This window comes from Aptenodytes forsteri, unplaced genomic scaffold (assembly GCF_000699145.1).
Source record: "Aptenodytes forsteri isolate BGI_AS27 unplaced genomic scaffold, ASM69914v1 Scaffold56, whole genome shotgun sequence".
NCBI classification, from domain to species: domain Eukaryota; kingdom Metazoa; phylum Chordata; class Aves; order Sphenisciformes; family Spheniscidae; genus Aptenodytes; species Aptenodytes forsteri.
This window is the reverse complement of record NW_008796213.1, coordinates 7,016,667-7,034,178: the sequence shown is the minus strand read 5'-3', so window position 1 is coordinate 7,034,178 and position 17,512 is coordinate 7,016,667. Positions and strand designations below refer to the sequence as shown.

General features: G+C 40.6%; 1 protein-coding gene across 1 annotated transcript in view; it reads left to right on the top strand.

Annotated features, from left to right (window-relative positions):
* The window catches only part of APPL2 (adaptor protein, phosphotyrosine interacting with PH domain and leucine zipper 2), a 35,018-nt gene extending 17,765 nt beyond the window's left edge, over positions 1–17,253 (top strand). The window contains exons 8-20 of the mRNA XM_009288391.2: positions 2,048–2,130; positions 7,844–8,002; positions 9,107–9,295; positions 9,614–9,656; positions 9,734–9,790; positions 9,905–9,993; positions 11,621–11,773; positions 11,897–11,949; positions 13,330–13,504; positions 14,188–14,224; positions 14,356–14,496; positions 15,225–15,272; positions 16,128–17,253. Coding sequence (XP_009286666.2) covers positions 2,048–2,130; positions 7,844–8,002; positions 9,107–9,295; positions 9,614–9,656; positions 9,734–9,790; positions 9,905–9,993; positions 11,621–11,773; positions 11,897–11,949; positions 13,330–13,504; positions 14,188–14,224; positions 14,356–14,496; positions 15,225–15,272; positions 16,128–16,256 — 1,356 coding nt within the window. The 3' untranslated portion in view covers positions 16,257–17,253. The remainder of the gene's footprint in view (positions 1–2,047; positions 2,131–7,843; positions 8,003–9,106; positions 9,296–9,613; positions 9,657–9,733; positions 9,791–9,904; positions 9,994–11,620; positions 11,774–11,896; positions 11,950–13,329; positions 13,505–14,187; positions 14,225–14,355; positions 14,497–15,224; positions 15,273–16,127) is intronic.
* Positions 17,254–17,512: the final 259 nt, after the last annotated feature.

The following is a 17,512-nucleotide window of genomic DNA, read 5'->3' as shown; positions in this document are numbered from 1 at the left end:
CCAATACGCTTTTATGAAAAATCAGCCTGGGGTTAATTTTTTCACGGCTAAGCTATCAGTGCAGCAGCATTTACTTCCACTGTTTACTCTGTCTGCACAAACTCTCCTATGTAGCAGTTCCCTTCCTGGCACATAATGTTCAGCATACTGATGAGGAGTGTACACGATAGGGAACAGAGCATGCACTGGAGAACTGGAAGGACAGAACAGTAGAGTGGATTGAGCATAAGGCTGGCAAATCCTCTTTCTAATCTTTATTCTGCCAGCAATTTGATAGGGCATTTGTCAAGTCTGTAAAATGCGGTAGTAATACTGATAATCTGAGTCTCCAGGATGTCAGGAGGATCAACAAACTAGTATTTTCACTGCACTTGATTCTCATTACCACCCATTTTAAGGGTCTGTTGTGCTTCAACATTGATGAAAGAAAGCCTTGGGAAAATGAGAGTTGGGCTGTGAAAACAGAAAAAATGGATGCAGTGCTGTGTTTGAGAATGCAGTGTGGATCATCGTCTCCATTGTCCTGTGTCTTTTGCAGATCATGTGCCCCATATAAAATAGGTAATAAATGAGAATACAGTCACCTTCCCCACCACGGGAGTTCACACTGCTTCTCTGCTGTAATTATACTAAGTGAAAGAACTGTGTTGGTTTCCTTTACTGGAAGCCAAACAGAACTTCCTTTCCCTGTATTTTATCTGGCAAAACTGCCATATCTCAGTGCTTTATACAGGAAACTCTTAAGTTGTCGTGGGAATGACTGTGTAGCCAGAAGCCAGTTGATATTGATGCTTAAATACTGTGAACCGCCCTTCAGCCCAAGTATATATTTTCTTTATTAATTACTCAAAACGTGTTTCATATTTCACATTTCCAACAAATGAGCAGGCCATAAGGAATTTTTGGAAGAAGCAGTGGCTAGTACAGGGTTTGTTTGACTGAAAACTGACATCAATATCTAAGCTAGGCATGTCAGTCTATCATTAGTGGAATTTAGAGCTCTTCCCTCCTGAAGTAGGCTTCTGAAATAGAATAGGTGAATCATTCTATAAGAGAGCATGCTTTCTGTCCTTTGTCTGTAAAGGGAGTCTGTGGTCAATAACATGGTTGCAGAAATCTGAGTTACAGGTAAGAGGAATCCCACGTCCCAAGGTTAGGGAAACGGAGTGGAATCACAAGTAAAATCAGATGAAATAGCTAATAAATTGCTTAACAGCCAAGAATTTGCTTTTACATCTCTTTCTGGAGTAGTTCACTGATTTTATTTTTTTTAAAAAAGCTAATTAATTGCACACACGCGCTAGCTGTGTCCATGTTTCACACAGTTGCCAGTAGGTCCTAATGATGACTGTGTGCCCCACAGCGGGTAATCCAAGGTCAAGTCTACAGTGAGTGCTTTGCTGCTGTTGCGTGCCTGCTGAGCCATACTAGCTAAGTGAATTCATCTTCTGTCACAAAATGTGCACTTTGGCCTTAGTAGCTTTTTTTAGCTCCTTCAGTAGAACAAAATCCATGGTAAATCTGTAGTTGATATAACTGATTGCCCTGGAGGCTTCTGCTAGCACAGCTATACCTCATCACTTTCCTGACTGACTTTGCTGTAGCAGTTCAAAAATTTCGAGGTTGGAGTTGGTGGTCCAGGTTGGACTACTAAATCTAATGGATGATTTGTGTCCCGTTCCTTTTGACACGGTGGCATTGCACGCGGTGGCTCATAATACCACTAGACCCAATTCTGCACAGTGCTAGTATGGGAGAAGGCTCCCTGTTCCCTTATTTCAGTCATTTAACAAGTTCATTGGAAACATACCTGTCAGCAGCCAATAGCTTGTGTGTGTGTAAAAGGGTGTGTGAAAGGGTGGAAAGTTGCAAAAGTGAGAAATACAAAGGCAACGCAGCTGTTTCGACCATGTGTTTGATCGCCAGCCCAAAGTATCAATCATAATGGGATCACTATTAACACAGTCCCCACAATCTGTTATTTGTCTGCCAAAGCCAAGATAACTTCCAGTGTCCGTTTTTTGTTTTTGTTGTTTTTTTTTTTCAGATCAACTTTTTTAAGAAAGGAGCAGAGATGTTTTCCAAAAGAATGGACAGCTTTTTGTCATCTGTTTCAGACATGGTTCAAAGGTAACACAATACTTCAGCACTGTAACCTTCAGCACATAACAGAGAGTGCCTCTGTTTCTTTCTCATGAGAGTTCTTCCATGCTTGCATTGCATTGTTGGGCATATTTTGTTAAAGCAGCAGGTGGAAAGGAGATATGTTTGTACATGTAAAGGAAAATACTGTCAGTACACTGCAGAGAGTATTTTTACAGTATAGCCAGGAACTATATACTGTAAAGTGTTCACATGCTTTCTTACATCCCTGTGTCTCTTCACGGACACAAAGCATGGAATCTGGGCTTGAAATGGATTAACAGAATTAATATAATAGAGCTAAAGTGCATTCTGAATTAGAGGTATTTATACTTGCTGGTTCTTCTGTAATAATAACCCATTAAACTCCCAAATAAGGATTTAGGGCCGATAGTGTTTGGTGTTGTAGCTACACAAGGCAAACAAAATTCCTCTCCCTAGAGAACATATTCATTGCATCCAGTATAGGCTGTATCGGTCCACTGAGTTGAACCTGCTTTGGCTAAGTCCTTATTTCAATAAACTGCCTCACTTTTGTACTCCTAATTTTGTGATTATTTTTTCTTTCCCCTCCCCACCCCCCGCTTGTAGTGAAGATTGACATTTTCTTTATAATTAAGTCCCTGTAAATGTAAACTTTACATTTAAAATGTAATCATATTAGAACATTAATAATTTGTTTTAAATCAGCTGGAACACTAAACCGAGTCCTTCGCTTTATTTCTTCATACCTTTCATATTGGACTGTATCCAAATCATTACTTACTCTGACACTGGTGGCATTTTAAATAACGCACACTTGTTAATTTGGGAACAGTCTTATAAGTAATCTCCCTGTATAGTAGATTCTTTCACTAAATGATTCTTTACTTCCTGTACCTCGGTGCTTATTTATATATCTTTTCACACTCACTTCTGAAATAAATCCCTCCACAGTCTACATAGCATTTGTACAGACTGGAAGATGGATTTTAAACTCCCTTGAAACAGTGCCCTTTATTTATTAAGGTTAGAGCACCTTGCTTGTGTCTTACAGGTACAGTGAGGATCCTGCCATTGGATCCTCACCATAGAATAAGGCCTTGTTTTCCAAAGTCTGATGGATTTGAATTCTGGGTAGTACACAGTAGTAAATGGATGCAAAAATAGGTTGCTCAGTTGGTTTGCTGAGTCTGGTTTTTGTGTTTCAAGTCTGTCACACAGCAAAGCTTGAAAAGTACAACTCAAATGTAACTAGTACAGGAGTGTGACGTGACGTCTTTGGAAAAACCAAGAGAAGCTTGCAAAATTCTGAATGACGCTGTGCAGCTTAGCAATTACTGACACAGGACACGGTTTCATGACTTAAGATTACATAGCCACTGAAAACCATGCTGCCCACTCCTTTCCTTCTTTAGTCCTGGGAATCACAAGGCCTCAGTGAGTCAGAGCTGCTTGCTAATCAAGCTAAAAGCTTTTTATTTGTCAGATTTGTTTTCTTGGAACAACAAGCCAATGAGACCCATTGTGCAGTTACAGAATTTCAGCAGTGATGTAGTCTTGCATCTTTTTAAGCTGATTGTGAAACTGAGTCTGCCTATTTAAAAGTATTTACATTTTATTGCTAACAGTGTAAAAACACGTAAGAGGGGACAGATCATTAAAATATTCTCAGTAACCAATTGGTCTAATTGCCACAAATGCATATAATTTCAGAATTGTCAGTTTTTCTCTCCTTTCTACCTTGGATATAAGGGAAACCACGCCTTAGGAAGAGGAATCCAGTCTTGGGAACCGTGAAAATGCCAGGGCGGAGGTGTTGGAAGCAATTTGTGGTGCAACAGAAATGACTGATCAAAAGATTCATCGAAGTAGCGCTTATGTAAAAACTGACAGCACTGTTCTATTTTACTTCAAAATGGAATTTAAGTAATTCTTATTCTGACATTTAATGATAATGTTGAAAGGCACTAGCTTGCAAAATATGGTCTAATTTAATTCAGATCTGATATTACTCAGCATTCGTAACTCAGCCTCTTACATGACTTGGCTAGGTGGTAAGATGCACACAGCTGGTCTCATTTTGGAAGTGATGTGCAAGCTTAGGAAGTCTCAGCTTTCTAAAAATGCGGAAAAGCTGGAAATAAGCTAACATGAAACAGACTAACACCATGATGCAAGAGTGACTCTTCATCTGGCCAGTCAGATACTGCTTAGTGCTGACTTAAATGCAGCACTGTGTCTCTAGATTACTTCAACGGTTAGAGGATGTCACCAACTTCTACAAAAGACTGGGGAGAACAGGAGAAGAATCGTATGTACTTGCCTTGTACTTTTCCACAGGCTTTTTGCCACTGTCAGAGACAGGATAGTGGACTACATGGATCGCTGGTCCTGCTGTGTACAGCCTGTGTTACGTGCTCATGTTCTCCAAAAGATTTAACCACTTGGGCAGGAAGTAGGGAGAAAGTTGCTTATCGCATAGGTGCAGGTATTAACGACTTTCTAAGGCATGCAATGACAAGTATTCTTATGTTCCCACCCCATGAGTTTTCCTAGTAGCTTGGATACAGTTAATAACTCCTCAAGTTTGGAAAAGTGAAGAAGTAAATATTTACCAGTATTGTTTGTCTGAAAGTCAAAGAACAGCTGCTGCAATATGGACCTCAAGAGGTCATCTAGTCCACTCTCCTGCTGAGAGCAGGGTCAGTTAGAGCAGAATGCTCAGCACTGTGTCCGCCCAAATTTTGAACATCTCTCTCTGTCTGTCTGTCTCTCTCTCACACATGGCACACACAGTATCTGGTTACAGCTTGTGTCCATTGTCTCTCATCCTATCACTGCACACCTCCAAGAAGGGTCTAGCTCCATCTGCTGTATACTCTCCCATCAGATAGTTAAGCTAGCAGTAAGATCCCCCCCTTAGCCTTCATTTCATGAGGCTGTAAAGCAATTCTCGCAGCTTCTTCTCATGTCGCATGTTCTGGCCCCCTAGCCATCTTGGTGGCTCTTCACTTGATTTTGTTTCTGTCTTTCGTGTGCCGGGTGACCAAAACTAGACATAGTAGTCCTGTTGAGTCACACAAGTGCTGAACAGATGGGAATAATTACTTCCTTTGACCCGCTGGCTATACTCTTGCTCATGCAACCCAGGATGTGACTGTCCTTTTTTTTGCCATGAGGGCATGGTGCTGGCTCATGTTCAACTTGTCCTCTAGGACCCCCAGGTCCTTTGCTGAAAGTTGCTTTCTATCCAGATGCCTCCCATCCTTTACAGTTGCATGGGGTTATTCCATCCCAGGCAGGACTTTGTCTTTGCTGAACTTCATGAGGTTCCTGTCTGCCCATTTCTCCAGCATGTCAAGGTCCCTCTGAACAGCAGCCCTCCACTCTACCGTATCTGTCAATCAGTCTTCCCAATTTGGTGTCATCTGCTGCTATGGGTTGTCCAGCTCTTATTAAAGACTGTAAACCTGTAAGCCTTGGTATTACCCATGAGGAACATCACTAACAGCTGGGTACCAGTTGGGCTTTGTCTCACTGATTAGAATCGTTTGAGTCCAGTAGTCCAACCATGTTTTCTACGCATCTTGTAGTCGACTCCTCCAGTTTGTATTGCACCAGTTTGGCTATAAGGATACTATGGGGGACCACGTGAAAGGCCTTGCTGAAGTCAAATGAAACAGCATCCACCGCTCTTCTGTCCACCAAGCTAGTCATTGCATCACAGAAGGCAATCAGGATGGTCAGGCATGATTTGCCTTTGGTAAATCTGTGCTGGCTGTTCCCAGTTGCCTTCTTGTCCTTTGTGAGTTCAGAAATGGCTGGAGAATTTGCTCCGTAACTTTCCCAGGGACTGAGGTATGGCTGACTGGCTCGTAGTTCCCCAGTTTGTTTTTCTTGCCTGTCTCAAAGGCAGCTGTGACATTTGCCTTTTTTTCAGTCACTAGGAACCTTCCCTGACTGCAGTGAACTTTTGAAGATGATAGAGACCAGCCTTGCAGGGGACATTAGCCAGCTCCCTCAGGACCTCACTTCACAGACATGTGGCCAGACCTCAGGTTCACAGAAGGGCAGTGCGAACAGATGGTCTAAAACCATTTTCTACTTCCTTGTCCACAAATGCACCAAATAGCGTTTGCAGCTGACATGGAGATCGAAGCCCTTTTATGTATAGTTTATCTAATAGTTTTTAATTTTTATATTTAATTTAAATTTAATTTTAAAAATAAAATTTATTGTATTAATTAATGTCACATTTTCAAAATGGCAGGCCTTTAGTTGTTTTCCGATTATGCCCATTGCATTGATGTGTATTGATCAGAAGAGTCTACAAGTGAAACACAGGCTTACTAAGGTCGATGGAAACAAGGCAGGTTTATCAGTGTGATGGGACTGTCAAGTGGTCTGTGGGAACCTCTGAAAATTAAGTGGCTCCCAATGATTGTCTGACAGTGGAGCTGAATAAAAAAATTATGAAGGTGTTTCACTGGCATATAATGATGACTCCGACCTCTCTGCTTGCTTGTTCCAGTAAAATGGCTGCTGTTTCCCCCTTCATGTCAAACGTGTCTTACGGGAAGATTATGAATACATAGATATTCAGCACTGCAGCGTATATCTGTATAATGCTTCTGCAATGAATTATCACTTAGTTTCTGAGTTGAATTTTGCACTCAGATACCCCTTCACAGTTACCACTTTCAGCAAACTGAATTTTTACAGATACGTTCAAAAAGAACTCAGTTTTGCCAGCCTGCACCAAGGATGTTTTCTGAATCGCACCGAAGTGGAAGACAGTATTATAAGCAAAAATTAAAGCTAAAATGAGACTTGAGGTATAGATTTTGTTACTGTATTGTTCTGAATTCATGGAAAACTTATTGTTGAAAATCTGTGACCAGTTAATAGGTGGTCTCATGGCAGGAATTCCTGCATGTGACACAGTTGCAGGAATCGGACAGAGTTCTGTGAAAGCCAAGAGATACTACAGTAAAGCCTACTTTGAACTGTGCCGCTATACTTGGGCAACACCTATGTATGTTCAGCAGTGTGAATTCATACAAGCATTGCTTTTAGAAGCTGACTCTCAAAAAATAAACTTAACTCTTCAGTGTCAATACTTAAGCATTTCTCGTGTGCTCATTTCAGTCTTACAAAACAATCTCATAATTCTGATCATTATCTCTCTATACTGTTTGGGGAAAGAAGATAACTATGTTTAGTACAAATTGCAAAAAAGAAAGCATAGCTACAGTATGAGACATATTGAGAGTAACTTCTTCAAGCTGGGCTTTCAAAATAAAGAGCAAGGGGAAATCCTGGCTATGCTTTTGCTGCCAGCCTGCCGAAGAGAGCCATATTTTCCTTAAACCATTGTTAATACCTTCAGAGCATATGCATCTTGTCTTTTTAGGCTCAGATGACATTTTCTGGGAGTAGTTCCCTGTTCTATGCCTCTTCCTTCCATTCTTTCCTAACTGCACTGATTTATCTAGTAACTGCATTGATTTATCTAGTCCTTAGAGAAAGCCTTGGACATGTAGTCTTACATTACATTTCCTATGAAGTCTATTCTAAAAATAAACTTTATCTTTGTACTACACTCCAATATAATCTCAACTGGTATTTTTGTTCATTTTGGCTTACAGATGTTAGCTATATCCTGGTATAAATTGACTAATGATGGCTTTGGGTTTCTTGTTGTGTTCTTTTTTTCCAGCATACAGGGAGAGCTGGATGCTGAAGCTGAAAAAATGAGGGTATCCCAGCAGGACTTAATTGCAGTTAATGAATCTGTTTATACCCCAGATTCTGATGTAACTTCACCTGCTATCAATAGAAATCTCATCCAGAAGGCTGGCTACCTTAATCTTAGAAAGTAAGAAGGCTGTTGCTACCCGCTGTTTTGTTTAGTTGCTGACTAGTTGCTACATTTTTTTTTCTTTAGGTCGTAAAGACTCCTCAGGTAATGATGTTTGAGGCTCCTGAATCACTGTGGTAGCTGTACTCTTCAGCTCCTAAGTATCTCTGTCATCTTTGGAAATGTGTTTTAGAAGCTTAAACCAAATTAGAGGCATTTGAGACCGTTTTCCTGAAAACAGAAGTTTACTTCTGGTTGAATTCACCTACAGGGACGATTTCCCGCATTCAGGTGGCTAAAAATTAGAAACTGGTGGGGCTGGGTTCAGATCGTTGCCAGTTCTTACGGTTAATGAAAACATAGTGTTTACAAAAATAAACAGCTATATTTTGTAGTTAATACATCTTTTCGTGAACAATCGCCTTTACATAAATAAAAGCTTTATGGACAATGAAAGTGCATAACTTCGATGTATACCATATGTAGAGTTACCTCTGCAGATTTTCCAAACAAAATCTTTCATCAGCTTCTGCAGGAGCTGTGTATATTGGTGGCACATAGTAACCCTGTTGATGTGATTGATAAATATCAGTTTATTTCTGTTTGACTAGTAATTTTTTTTTTTTTTGCGAGTAGACATTTATTAATTTCTCATAGCATTTTAAGAGCTGGATTACAATATAATAGGACTCCATAACTAGGGAGAAGATGGACTCTGAGATACTGCTGGCAGAAGATACTTTTTTTTAATGATGATTCTTTGTGCTGAAATTGCTCATGCTGCTCTTCAGCTTGAAAATGCCTTTCTTTTTTTTATCCAGCTTAATAGTATTTCATGTCAGTTACTCAATACCAATAATTCTTTTATTCCTCAACTAGGAGATACTGCAGAGAATGTTTTTAACTTGGGATGTTTGGAATTAGCTTAATTCTTCAGCTTTCATTAAGGATTAGTCTCTGCTAGGAATAGGTGCTGCTTTTACTTCTTAACAGAGACTCATCATAAAAAAAATTCTGGGGTTGAACATAAAGTTCAGATTAGCATCAGGATATGTTTGCAGTTTTGTATATGTTTGGAGTCATTTCTAAATAGTAATGAGTATCACTGCATCTTCTCTTTAGTAAAACAGGTCTGGTGACTACAACTTGGGAAAGACTGTATTTCTTCACTCAAGGTGGCAACTTGATGTGTCAGCCAAGGGGAGCAGTAGCTGGAGGATTGATTCAGGACCTGGACAACTGCTCTGTTATGGCTGTAGACTGCGAAGACAGAAGATACTGCTTTCAGATCACTACTCCTACAGGCAAAGCGTATGAGACAGGTTTTACTTGAGGACAGCCAGTCACACCTACCCTTTCAGTTGCTGTTTCATGTAAAACACGCTTGCTATAATAGTAAGCCTTTCTGGGTTTCCAGAAGGGTGTTTCCAAATTAAAAGCATGTTCCTTCCCATCCTCCCCCACAACTGCCTGAACAGCACATGTGGTATCCTTTAGCTGCAGCTTATTTGTGATTTTTGTTCCTTTGATGGTTAATAGATACAAAGGTTGGTGACGTTATTGTAAGACTTGGAGTCAAACAGTCCCGGTGTCCACTGTTAGCACTGATACACTATGTTTACATTTTAGGGGTATAACCCTTCAAGCAGAAAGCAAGAAAGAATACGAGGAGGTAAAAATATTTTCTTAATGTTGTTATTCTTGTATGCAAGTGAGCTTGCAGAGTTCAATTTCATGTTTCCCTTCCAGTGGATATGTGCCATCAACAACATCTCCAGACAGATCTATCTCACTGACAATCCAGAGGTGGGAGCTTGTTTCCATCTTTCAGCCCGTTCCTTCCAACTTGCTTTCCCATTGTTCTTTACATGGCAATGTAAAGTACGTGTGTAAAAGAGCAATTCGGTCTTGTTCTCATAGGCAGCTGCAATCAAGTTAAATCAGACAGCCCTACAAGCAGTGACTCCCATTACCAGCTTTGGGAAGAAACACGAAGTTCACCACCCCAGGTAACATTCTCACTTGCATGGGCTGTGTGCTCAGTCACGCTCTTTTCACAGGGCAGCAGTCACCCGAGAGAAAGCCCTGTCTAGGCCCTGGCTTTATAAGGCTGTGTGTTCCAGCAAATTCCTCTACTTTGGGTGTTTCCTACTGAAAGCTGTAAGAGATGCTAACTGTTGAGGCTGATGCTTATTGCTCCACATCACAGCTTTGAAGCTCCTTGCGGTTGCCATTGGGATTTTGCCGTTTCTTCAGAAACAAACACAATGCTTTACTTGTAAGCGCTTTGCTGTAAGGGAATGACTTGTAATCTGGGTAATACAGCAGAGCCCCCAGTATACACCGAAGTAAGTATATTCTTGCATATTACCTCAAGCAGTTCCTGTTGGTCTGTCACAGGAATATGCCTTACACAGCTGTCAGAATAATTACTGTTGCTCTCTTGTGCTCATTCAGGTCAATCAATAAAGCTCCCCTCCTTCAAAAAATTTTAATAATGCTCTAGGATAGGCTTATATTAAAAATATATATTTTTATGTATTGTTTCTTTGTGTCCACATGATCCTAGCATCTTGCTCAGTGGGAATTCTTCAGACTTCATCATCAGAGTTGGCTTTCAAGCCCAGTGCTGGACTGAAATCCTGCTTTCAGAAGCAGTGTGATAAATAAAGTAGGGCAAGTTTGTGTCATGCTGACTTCAGCATGAAGAGACTTCTCTGCAAGTTTTGTCAGAAAATTGTGAATTCTTACTCGGATATTTACTTCTAGAAATTCAAACCTTTTCCAGATCTTCTGCCTCTCAGGCCAGTGCCTTTACTATGATTTATGATTCCCTTTATTATGATTGCTTACAGATTTCAAATATTCCCTATAGCCATGGGGAATGTCAGTCAATCTCCTTCTCATTTTATTCACAGTACAGCTGTTTCACTTTGATTACAGATTTATAAATAGAAGAGCATTGCCATCTATTTCACTGAGCAAAAGAAATAGCTATTTCATTGACAACTAATCTCCCAAGTCACTTTTACATCTGTATGCAACCAGAAAACTTTCTAGAAATAGGAGGATGCTGCTAGTAAACCCAGTGTACCGTATGTAGTGATGTGTACGGTTACGACTTCTGTAGCTGTGGGAAACTTAGCATTTCGTTCTCTTTGAGAAAAGGTGCAGGAAGGAATCTGACCCAGTATGTAACACTTCTTCTCAACTATCACATTGCAACAAGCCTGTGGCCAAGTAAGATCTGAAAAAGATGTCAGGATTGCCATTGACACCTGTAGGCACAAGGTGTCTGCTGTTTGAACTGGTAATGCGGCTGTAAATATGGCCACTAGAGGACAGGGAGGCAAACAGCAACCTATTGCTGAAAGTCTGCCCACACGCAGAGTTGATCTGCATTCAGGTTTAATATTCCAGCATTTACTTTTTTCCTAAGTAATTTTAGGCACAAAAAAATAAAACGGAGATTTTTATTAGAGTCCTCAGTAACAGGTATTAGGAAAATACTCTTTGTTATGTTTATGTATAGTGGTTCAGTCCCGCTTTGGATTTTTGAATAATCTTGTCTCCCTTCCAAAGCAAAGATAGGGTGTCCTCGATTGATTGAAACATTTTTTTCTGTTTTCACTTTAGCCAGAATGTAAAGAATATGGAAAATGATAAAATAATTCCCAATGAATCAGCTGGCATTCAAGACTCCACACAACTCATTGCTCCTGGAACACCAATTCAATTTGATATCGTACTGCCTGCCACAGAATTCCTGGACCAGAACAGAGGTGGCAGGTATGGCCAGCGACAGTGATCGATCACTTTAACAGAGTGATTTCAGGGGAGAAAATTAGGTATTGCAGCATGTGTATGTGATGACCACAATCCGTAATTAGAGTTTTTATTCTTATTTCATAGGCGTGCAAACCCCTTTGGGGAATCTGAAGACAGCAGCAAAGATGAGGAGGAAGGTCAGTGCTTCATTTTTCCAGATAAAATTAGTCATGATTTTAGGCCTAATTCAGCTGTCAGCTATCCAGTATCTCTTAATGAAAGCACCTGACTCCATGGAGCAGCGGTAACAGATCCATAGTACAGTTGAAGGTAGTTCCTTTCAGAAGCCAGTCTTTTAAACATCGCTACCTGTGAAAACAAACACCTTTTTCCTTGACAGTCCAAGCTGTATTCCAGATTAGGTTTGTTTCAAATGTTTAAAGGCAAAAAGATTTGGTTTGCTTGTTTTTTGTCTTTCATTCTTTTTCTTTTTTTAAAAAAGTAGCTCTTGACTTCTTTAGAAAGGGTTTGATGGGACTGTATTACAATTCTGCTCAAGTTTGAGGCTGCTTAGTAGCCATTTCTTACCCACGTGTACTCTGAAATCCCCAATCTAAACCTCACAGAGGCCCAGCATATAGCCGGCAGCAGCAACGTGTCTCTTTCAGCAAAGGGAGTTTCTTACCGCTGCCCCTTTCCCTCCTCCCAGTGACGTGCCAGGAAAAGTCAGCAGTTCTGACCTGCATCTACCAGCACATGCAGGGCTCAGACCCTGGCTGTTCTCCTCTTCCTCTGTGCCAGTTACAAACCGCTGTCTGGAACCCACAGCCCCTGTCAGAAAACTACTCGCAGAAGCTACTGATTTGAACGCTCTCACTTGCACGTTGCTGTCCCACTGCGGGGTGGGATGGTTGCAAGGTGCCCGACAGCAGCGTAGCTGTGACAAGCAGCCACCTCCGCGCTGTCAGCAGCAGCAGCAGCACCCTGCTCGGCTGCAGCATGCAGAAGAGAGTACAGTGCTTAGGTGACTGCACAAGTCGATGATGTCTTTGTCGCATAATGGCTACTTAGTTGTAAATAGGAGTCTTATGGTGATAGTTAATGAGCAAGGAAGGATTTAATGAAAACCTCGTTGGAACCAGCTGCATGGAAGGTCAGAAGGACATAGAAGAAAGCGAGGAATGTATAAGGTTTAAAGATAGGAGTTAATTTGATGGAAGCCAAGGCTTGTGCACAATCCTAAATTTATCACATTTTATGTGCACAGTTTACGTGCACCTGATAAGAAGATAGGCAAGTGAATTTTACTAGCTGATCAAATAAGGCATAAAGGACCAGTTACACTTTTAAAGCTTCCAAGCAACTGTGATTTCCCCACCCCACCCCCCTCCCCACTCGCTGCCAGTTCAAGCACTGTTTAAAACTGGGTCAGAGCACTGCCTGGCTCGTAGCAGGAAGTCACCACCCACAGATTTAGTGTTGAGTTTCCAAAGTGAAAAAAATAATTTCATTGATAACTTCAGCTACTGGAAAATTGAAGTAGCACAGTGAAGGAAGTCACGCCTTTTATCTTCCAGATTCACTCTTGCAGCAGATGTTCATAGTTCGGTTTTTAGGATCTATGGCTGTTCAGTCAGATGACACAAGTGAGGTGATTTATGAAGCTATGAGACAAGTGTTAGCTGCTCGTGCCATTCACAACATATTCCGTATGACTGAATCCCATCTCATGGTCACCAGCAAGAACTTGAGGTACTGTAAAACCTTAAACTTGTCAACATTCTGTTCTCTTCATACTACTTGTGATTAGTAAAGTATTTTTGGTTTTGTTTCTCCAAGAAATACACCCTTTAGGGAGCAAGATCCCGAGATTCACTTTACTTAGTAAAAATGCCTCTTTTCTTACTCTGTAGTGTCTAGAAATCATCCTCCTGACTAAGTTGTAAGAACATCCTACTAAAATTTAGGGGATGCAGTGGGGCTGTGAGGCCCTGCAAAGATACAGAAAAAGGTGCAAAAAAAATGCATTGGAAGATTCTCTTTCCTTACACGTAGTAACAGCACGAGAGCCATCGCCGTCCTGTTGTCAGTATTGTCACTGTAGAGTGTGTTGATACAAGACATTCGCTTTAGCTGGAGTGTGTTTATGTCCGTATGTATGTTATCCCATACACTCAGGATGCTTACCAAATTAGTGATTCAGAAAGATGCCATGACCTATACATGTCAAGCAGCTGAGAGTCAGGGTCTAGAGTTGAACCTCGCTGTCGACTGACCTGAAATCACAGACAAAGCATTTGATTCTGTGCATATGTTTCCTCATCTGTAAAATTGCTATAGTGATTGCCCTAATATTATAAAGCACCTAGAAATTACTAAGAATCACTCTAAAATAATTTACTTTTTTTTTTTCCTCCCTCTACACATAACTGCAGGTTAATAGATCCTCAAACCCAAGTTACACGAACAAGTGTAAGTAACATTTGTTTTGAATCTGTTTTTTTGACAGCATTGAATACTCAGTCACATGAACTTGAGCTCTTGACCAAGCTAACCATATGCTGGCTAAAAAAAAAAATCAATTCTTTATTATACTTTCCCAGTTTGAGCTCGCCACTGTGACACAGTTTGCTGCTCATCAGGATAACAGGCGACTGATTGGCTTTGTGGTCCATCTCAGTGAGACTCTGGGAGAAGAAGCCATGAGCGCATATATTTTTGAGAGCAACACAGAAGGGGAAAAGGTTTGCGTAACATTTAATAAAATACTTTATTTAGAAAACAGGTCTCGGGCTTCTCGGCTTACACATCCGGGAAACGGTGGTATAGAAGCAAGAGCAGCTCCATGTCTTGCCAAGAAAACACGCCTTAACATGCAAGCCTTTGATGGCTTACGTCTAAAAAGGACCGAATTGACAGATAATGCAGCAGCATGTACAACAAGGAGGAAAGGACGCGATTGCTAATACCAGTGTTAAGAGATAGGGGAAAAGCGTGCGCATCTAGCACCAGCACGAACAAAAATGAGTGTCAGCTATGTTGAAGCACGTACATCTGTAAAGCTTTCAAAGACAAGACAGCCATACTGTGTTAACACCACTGGGTGCTTGCTGCGTATGGTAGTAACAGACTATTAGAAATAAGGAACGTGCTGGAGAATTTTTGTCTTAAAAACCAGTAACACTCTTTCTTACACGCACTGGCAAAGATCCCCCAGGTTTGGAAATAAAGTTTGGTGAATAAAACTGAGTTGAGTACAAAGACTTACCAGCCCAAGTGAGCTTTGAAGCAGAACCTAAGATAGATTTATTTTTATGTAGTTAGGGTGGTGAATTGGTATCCCACCTCTGCTTTTAGACCTGCATTTAAGACTAAGTTTGCATTGACACTTCTGTGTTTTACTCCCAATTAAGGAGCAAAAAAAACCCCAAACCAAACCAAAACTGAACTTTACGTACATTTCTTTTTTTAGATTTGCTATGCCATTAGCTTGGGAAAAGAAATCATTGAGGCACAAAAGGTAAGTTTGTTTCATTCCCCATGTCTGTGTTGTGATGATACATCATATTCTGCTTTTGGTTGCACTGTCCGGGTACCTCTGGTGTGCCTGAGAAAAAGGAACTGCTGTTCCTCCTAATGACAAGGTTCTGCAGACATTATTTAACACAGCCCCTGGGTAGTTCATGCAAAAAGAAACTCAGTTTTACTTGGCAGCAGCTTGATTCAAGATAAAATTTGCCACCCTAAATCAAATTCAGAACTATACAAATCCAGTTGTTCATGTTTGAAAGGAAGCTGTGAGCAAAGCTTTCAAAAAAAACCCCAAACAAACTCTTTGGGATGAAGTGTAAATCACACACATCGCTGTTTCACTTTTAGAAACTCATATTCCTTCCTCCCTTAGGAGGTGTTTTCCCACTTAAAATGAATGGCAAAGTTACCTAGCCCCTTGTAGCTAAATTTACGTGTATAAAGATGTGACACTAATCCATTAATATTTGCTCTATATTTTTGCTGCTAAGATTTCAGAACAAGGTGGGGGAATGAGCTTTTAGTCACAGGCAATAAGCACAGGTATGGTAAATAACTTATTTAGTTATTTTTCTCCTTGTTTTTCAGTAATTACATCCATGCCAGATAAGAACAGCCAAATAAAGGCTCAAAATGAATGACTACTTTTTTTTTTTCTCCTTATATACCCAAGGGCTGGTTTTACTGAACGAAAAGGGATTGATTATGTCTCAAACCTTTGACTAAAGGTTGTCATTAAAAAAAAAAAAAAAGTTGCAAAACCTTAACAAGAAGCACTGGGAAAACCGCGTGCTCCTCAAAGCTTGCTGCAGCCTGCTGAACTCTCTCGTTTGTTTTTCTTCAGGACCCAGAAGCATTAGCTCAGCTAATGAAGTCTGTGCCATTAACGAGCGATGGAAAGTTCATGCTTCTGAATGATCAGTCAGAAGAGGATGGAACCGTACGTGAAGAAGGGGAGGAGTCAGAAGCATAACAAACTCTTGTCCTTTCCTGCAGCCTGTGTGGGAGCAGGAAAAGCAGGGAGTCGTTTTACAAGAATCTCTGGTTTTCAGCCGTCTGCGCGCACACAAGGCCAGCTGCTGTCTTCCTGCTAGAGAGAGCGCGGCCTCTTTGCAGTGGAGTTCCCTCTGGATTTACAGTGGAACAGCAGCAGGACTTGGCCTTCGAGGCTTTTTGCATTTGTGAGGGTATAGTGTATAGGTGTGCCTGGGAAGCTGACAATCGTCGGGAATGTTTCAGCATTGGCCCCTCGCCGACGGTAGTTAGGACAGCACAGCTGTCAGCCACAAAGGGTTAATGTCATTTCTTCAGATTTACATGGTGAGCGGCCTACAGTTCCACTGGAATTAGTGCAGGTTGTAAGCTGTCGGCTCCTTTAACAAGTATCAGGCCTCAAATTTCCTACCGTAGTCAGTTTTCATAGTTTGCATGATTATGTGCATCTGAATGAAGGTTAAAAATGCACTATTTACTTTGTTTTCAGATGAAGTTATTTTTAGTCTAGTCTAAGTGTAACAAGATCTATCTTTTGTGCTAGCCTATTCACAAAACAATTTGTTAAACACTAAATTTTTCCTATTAATATAATCTATTTTTATATTGCATCTAGAATAAGCTTACAAAACAAATCTTAAGTGCCTGCTCTTACCTTCGTGGGGACCGCACTCCCACATTCTGTAATTAAATAACGGACGTAATGTACCTCCTTGATTTATTATTCTGAATACCACTGACATGCAGACATCAGAAGTAGTCAACGAATGTGGCATGTTAGTTGCGTGCAGTTTTCCCTATGGTTAGGTTTCTTAAAAGTTAAGTTGCCAGAGATGGTAATTGTAGGACGAATAAGTACTTTTATAAGAATTCTTTGTATTTTTAACATTATGGTGACATACAACAGCAGAGTCTACCAGCAATCTTTGGTTTTAAGAAACTGAGCAATAAAATGCTAGCTTATAAGCCTACAATGTATCGACTAGTCTCACAGTACCTTCCTGAAATTAGATACTAGATAGGATTTTTTCCCTTCCAGTTTAACCGGCCGCACGGGAAGGGACGGGACGGGACAACACACGACACATAATCTGTGGCATAGTTTGTATTAATCAAGGTAAGATAACTGGAACAAATGGTTGAAATTCTTCACATTTAATTTAACTCGTCTCAAGCACTTACTAGGAAACTAGATTTTCTGTAAGCGGAATCTGCTACAGCATCTGAAAGATCCCA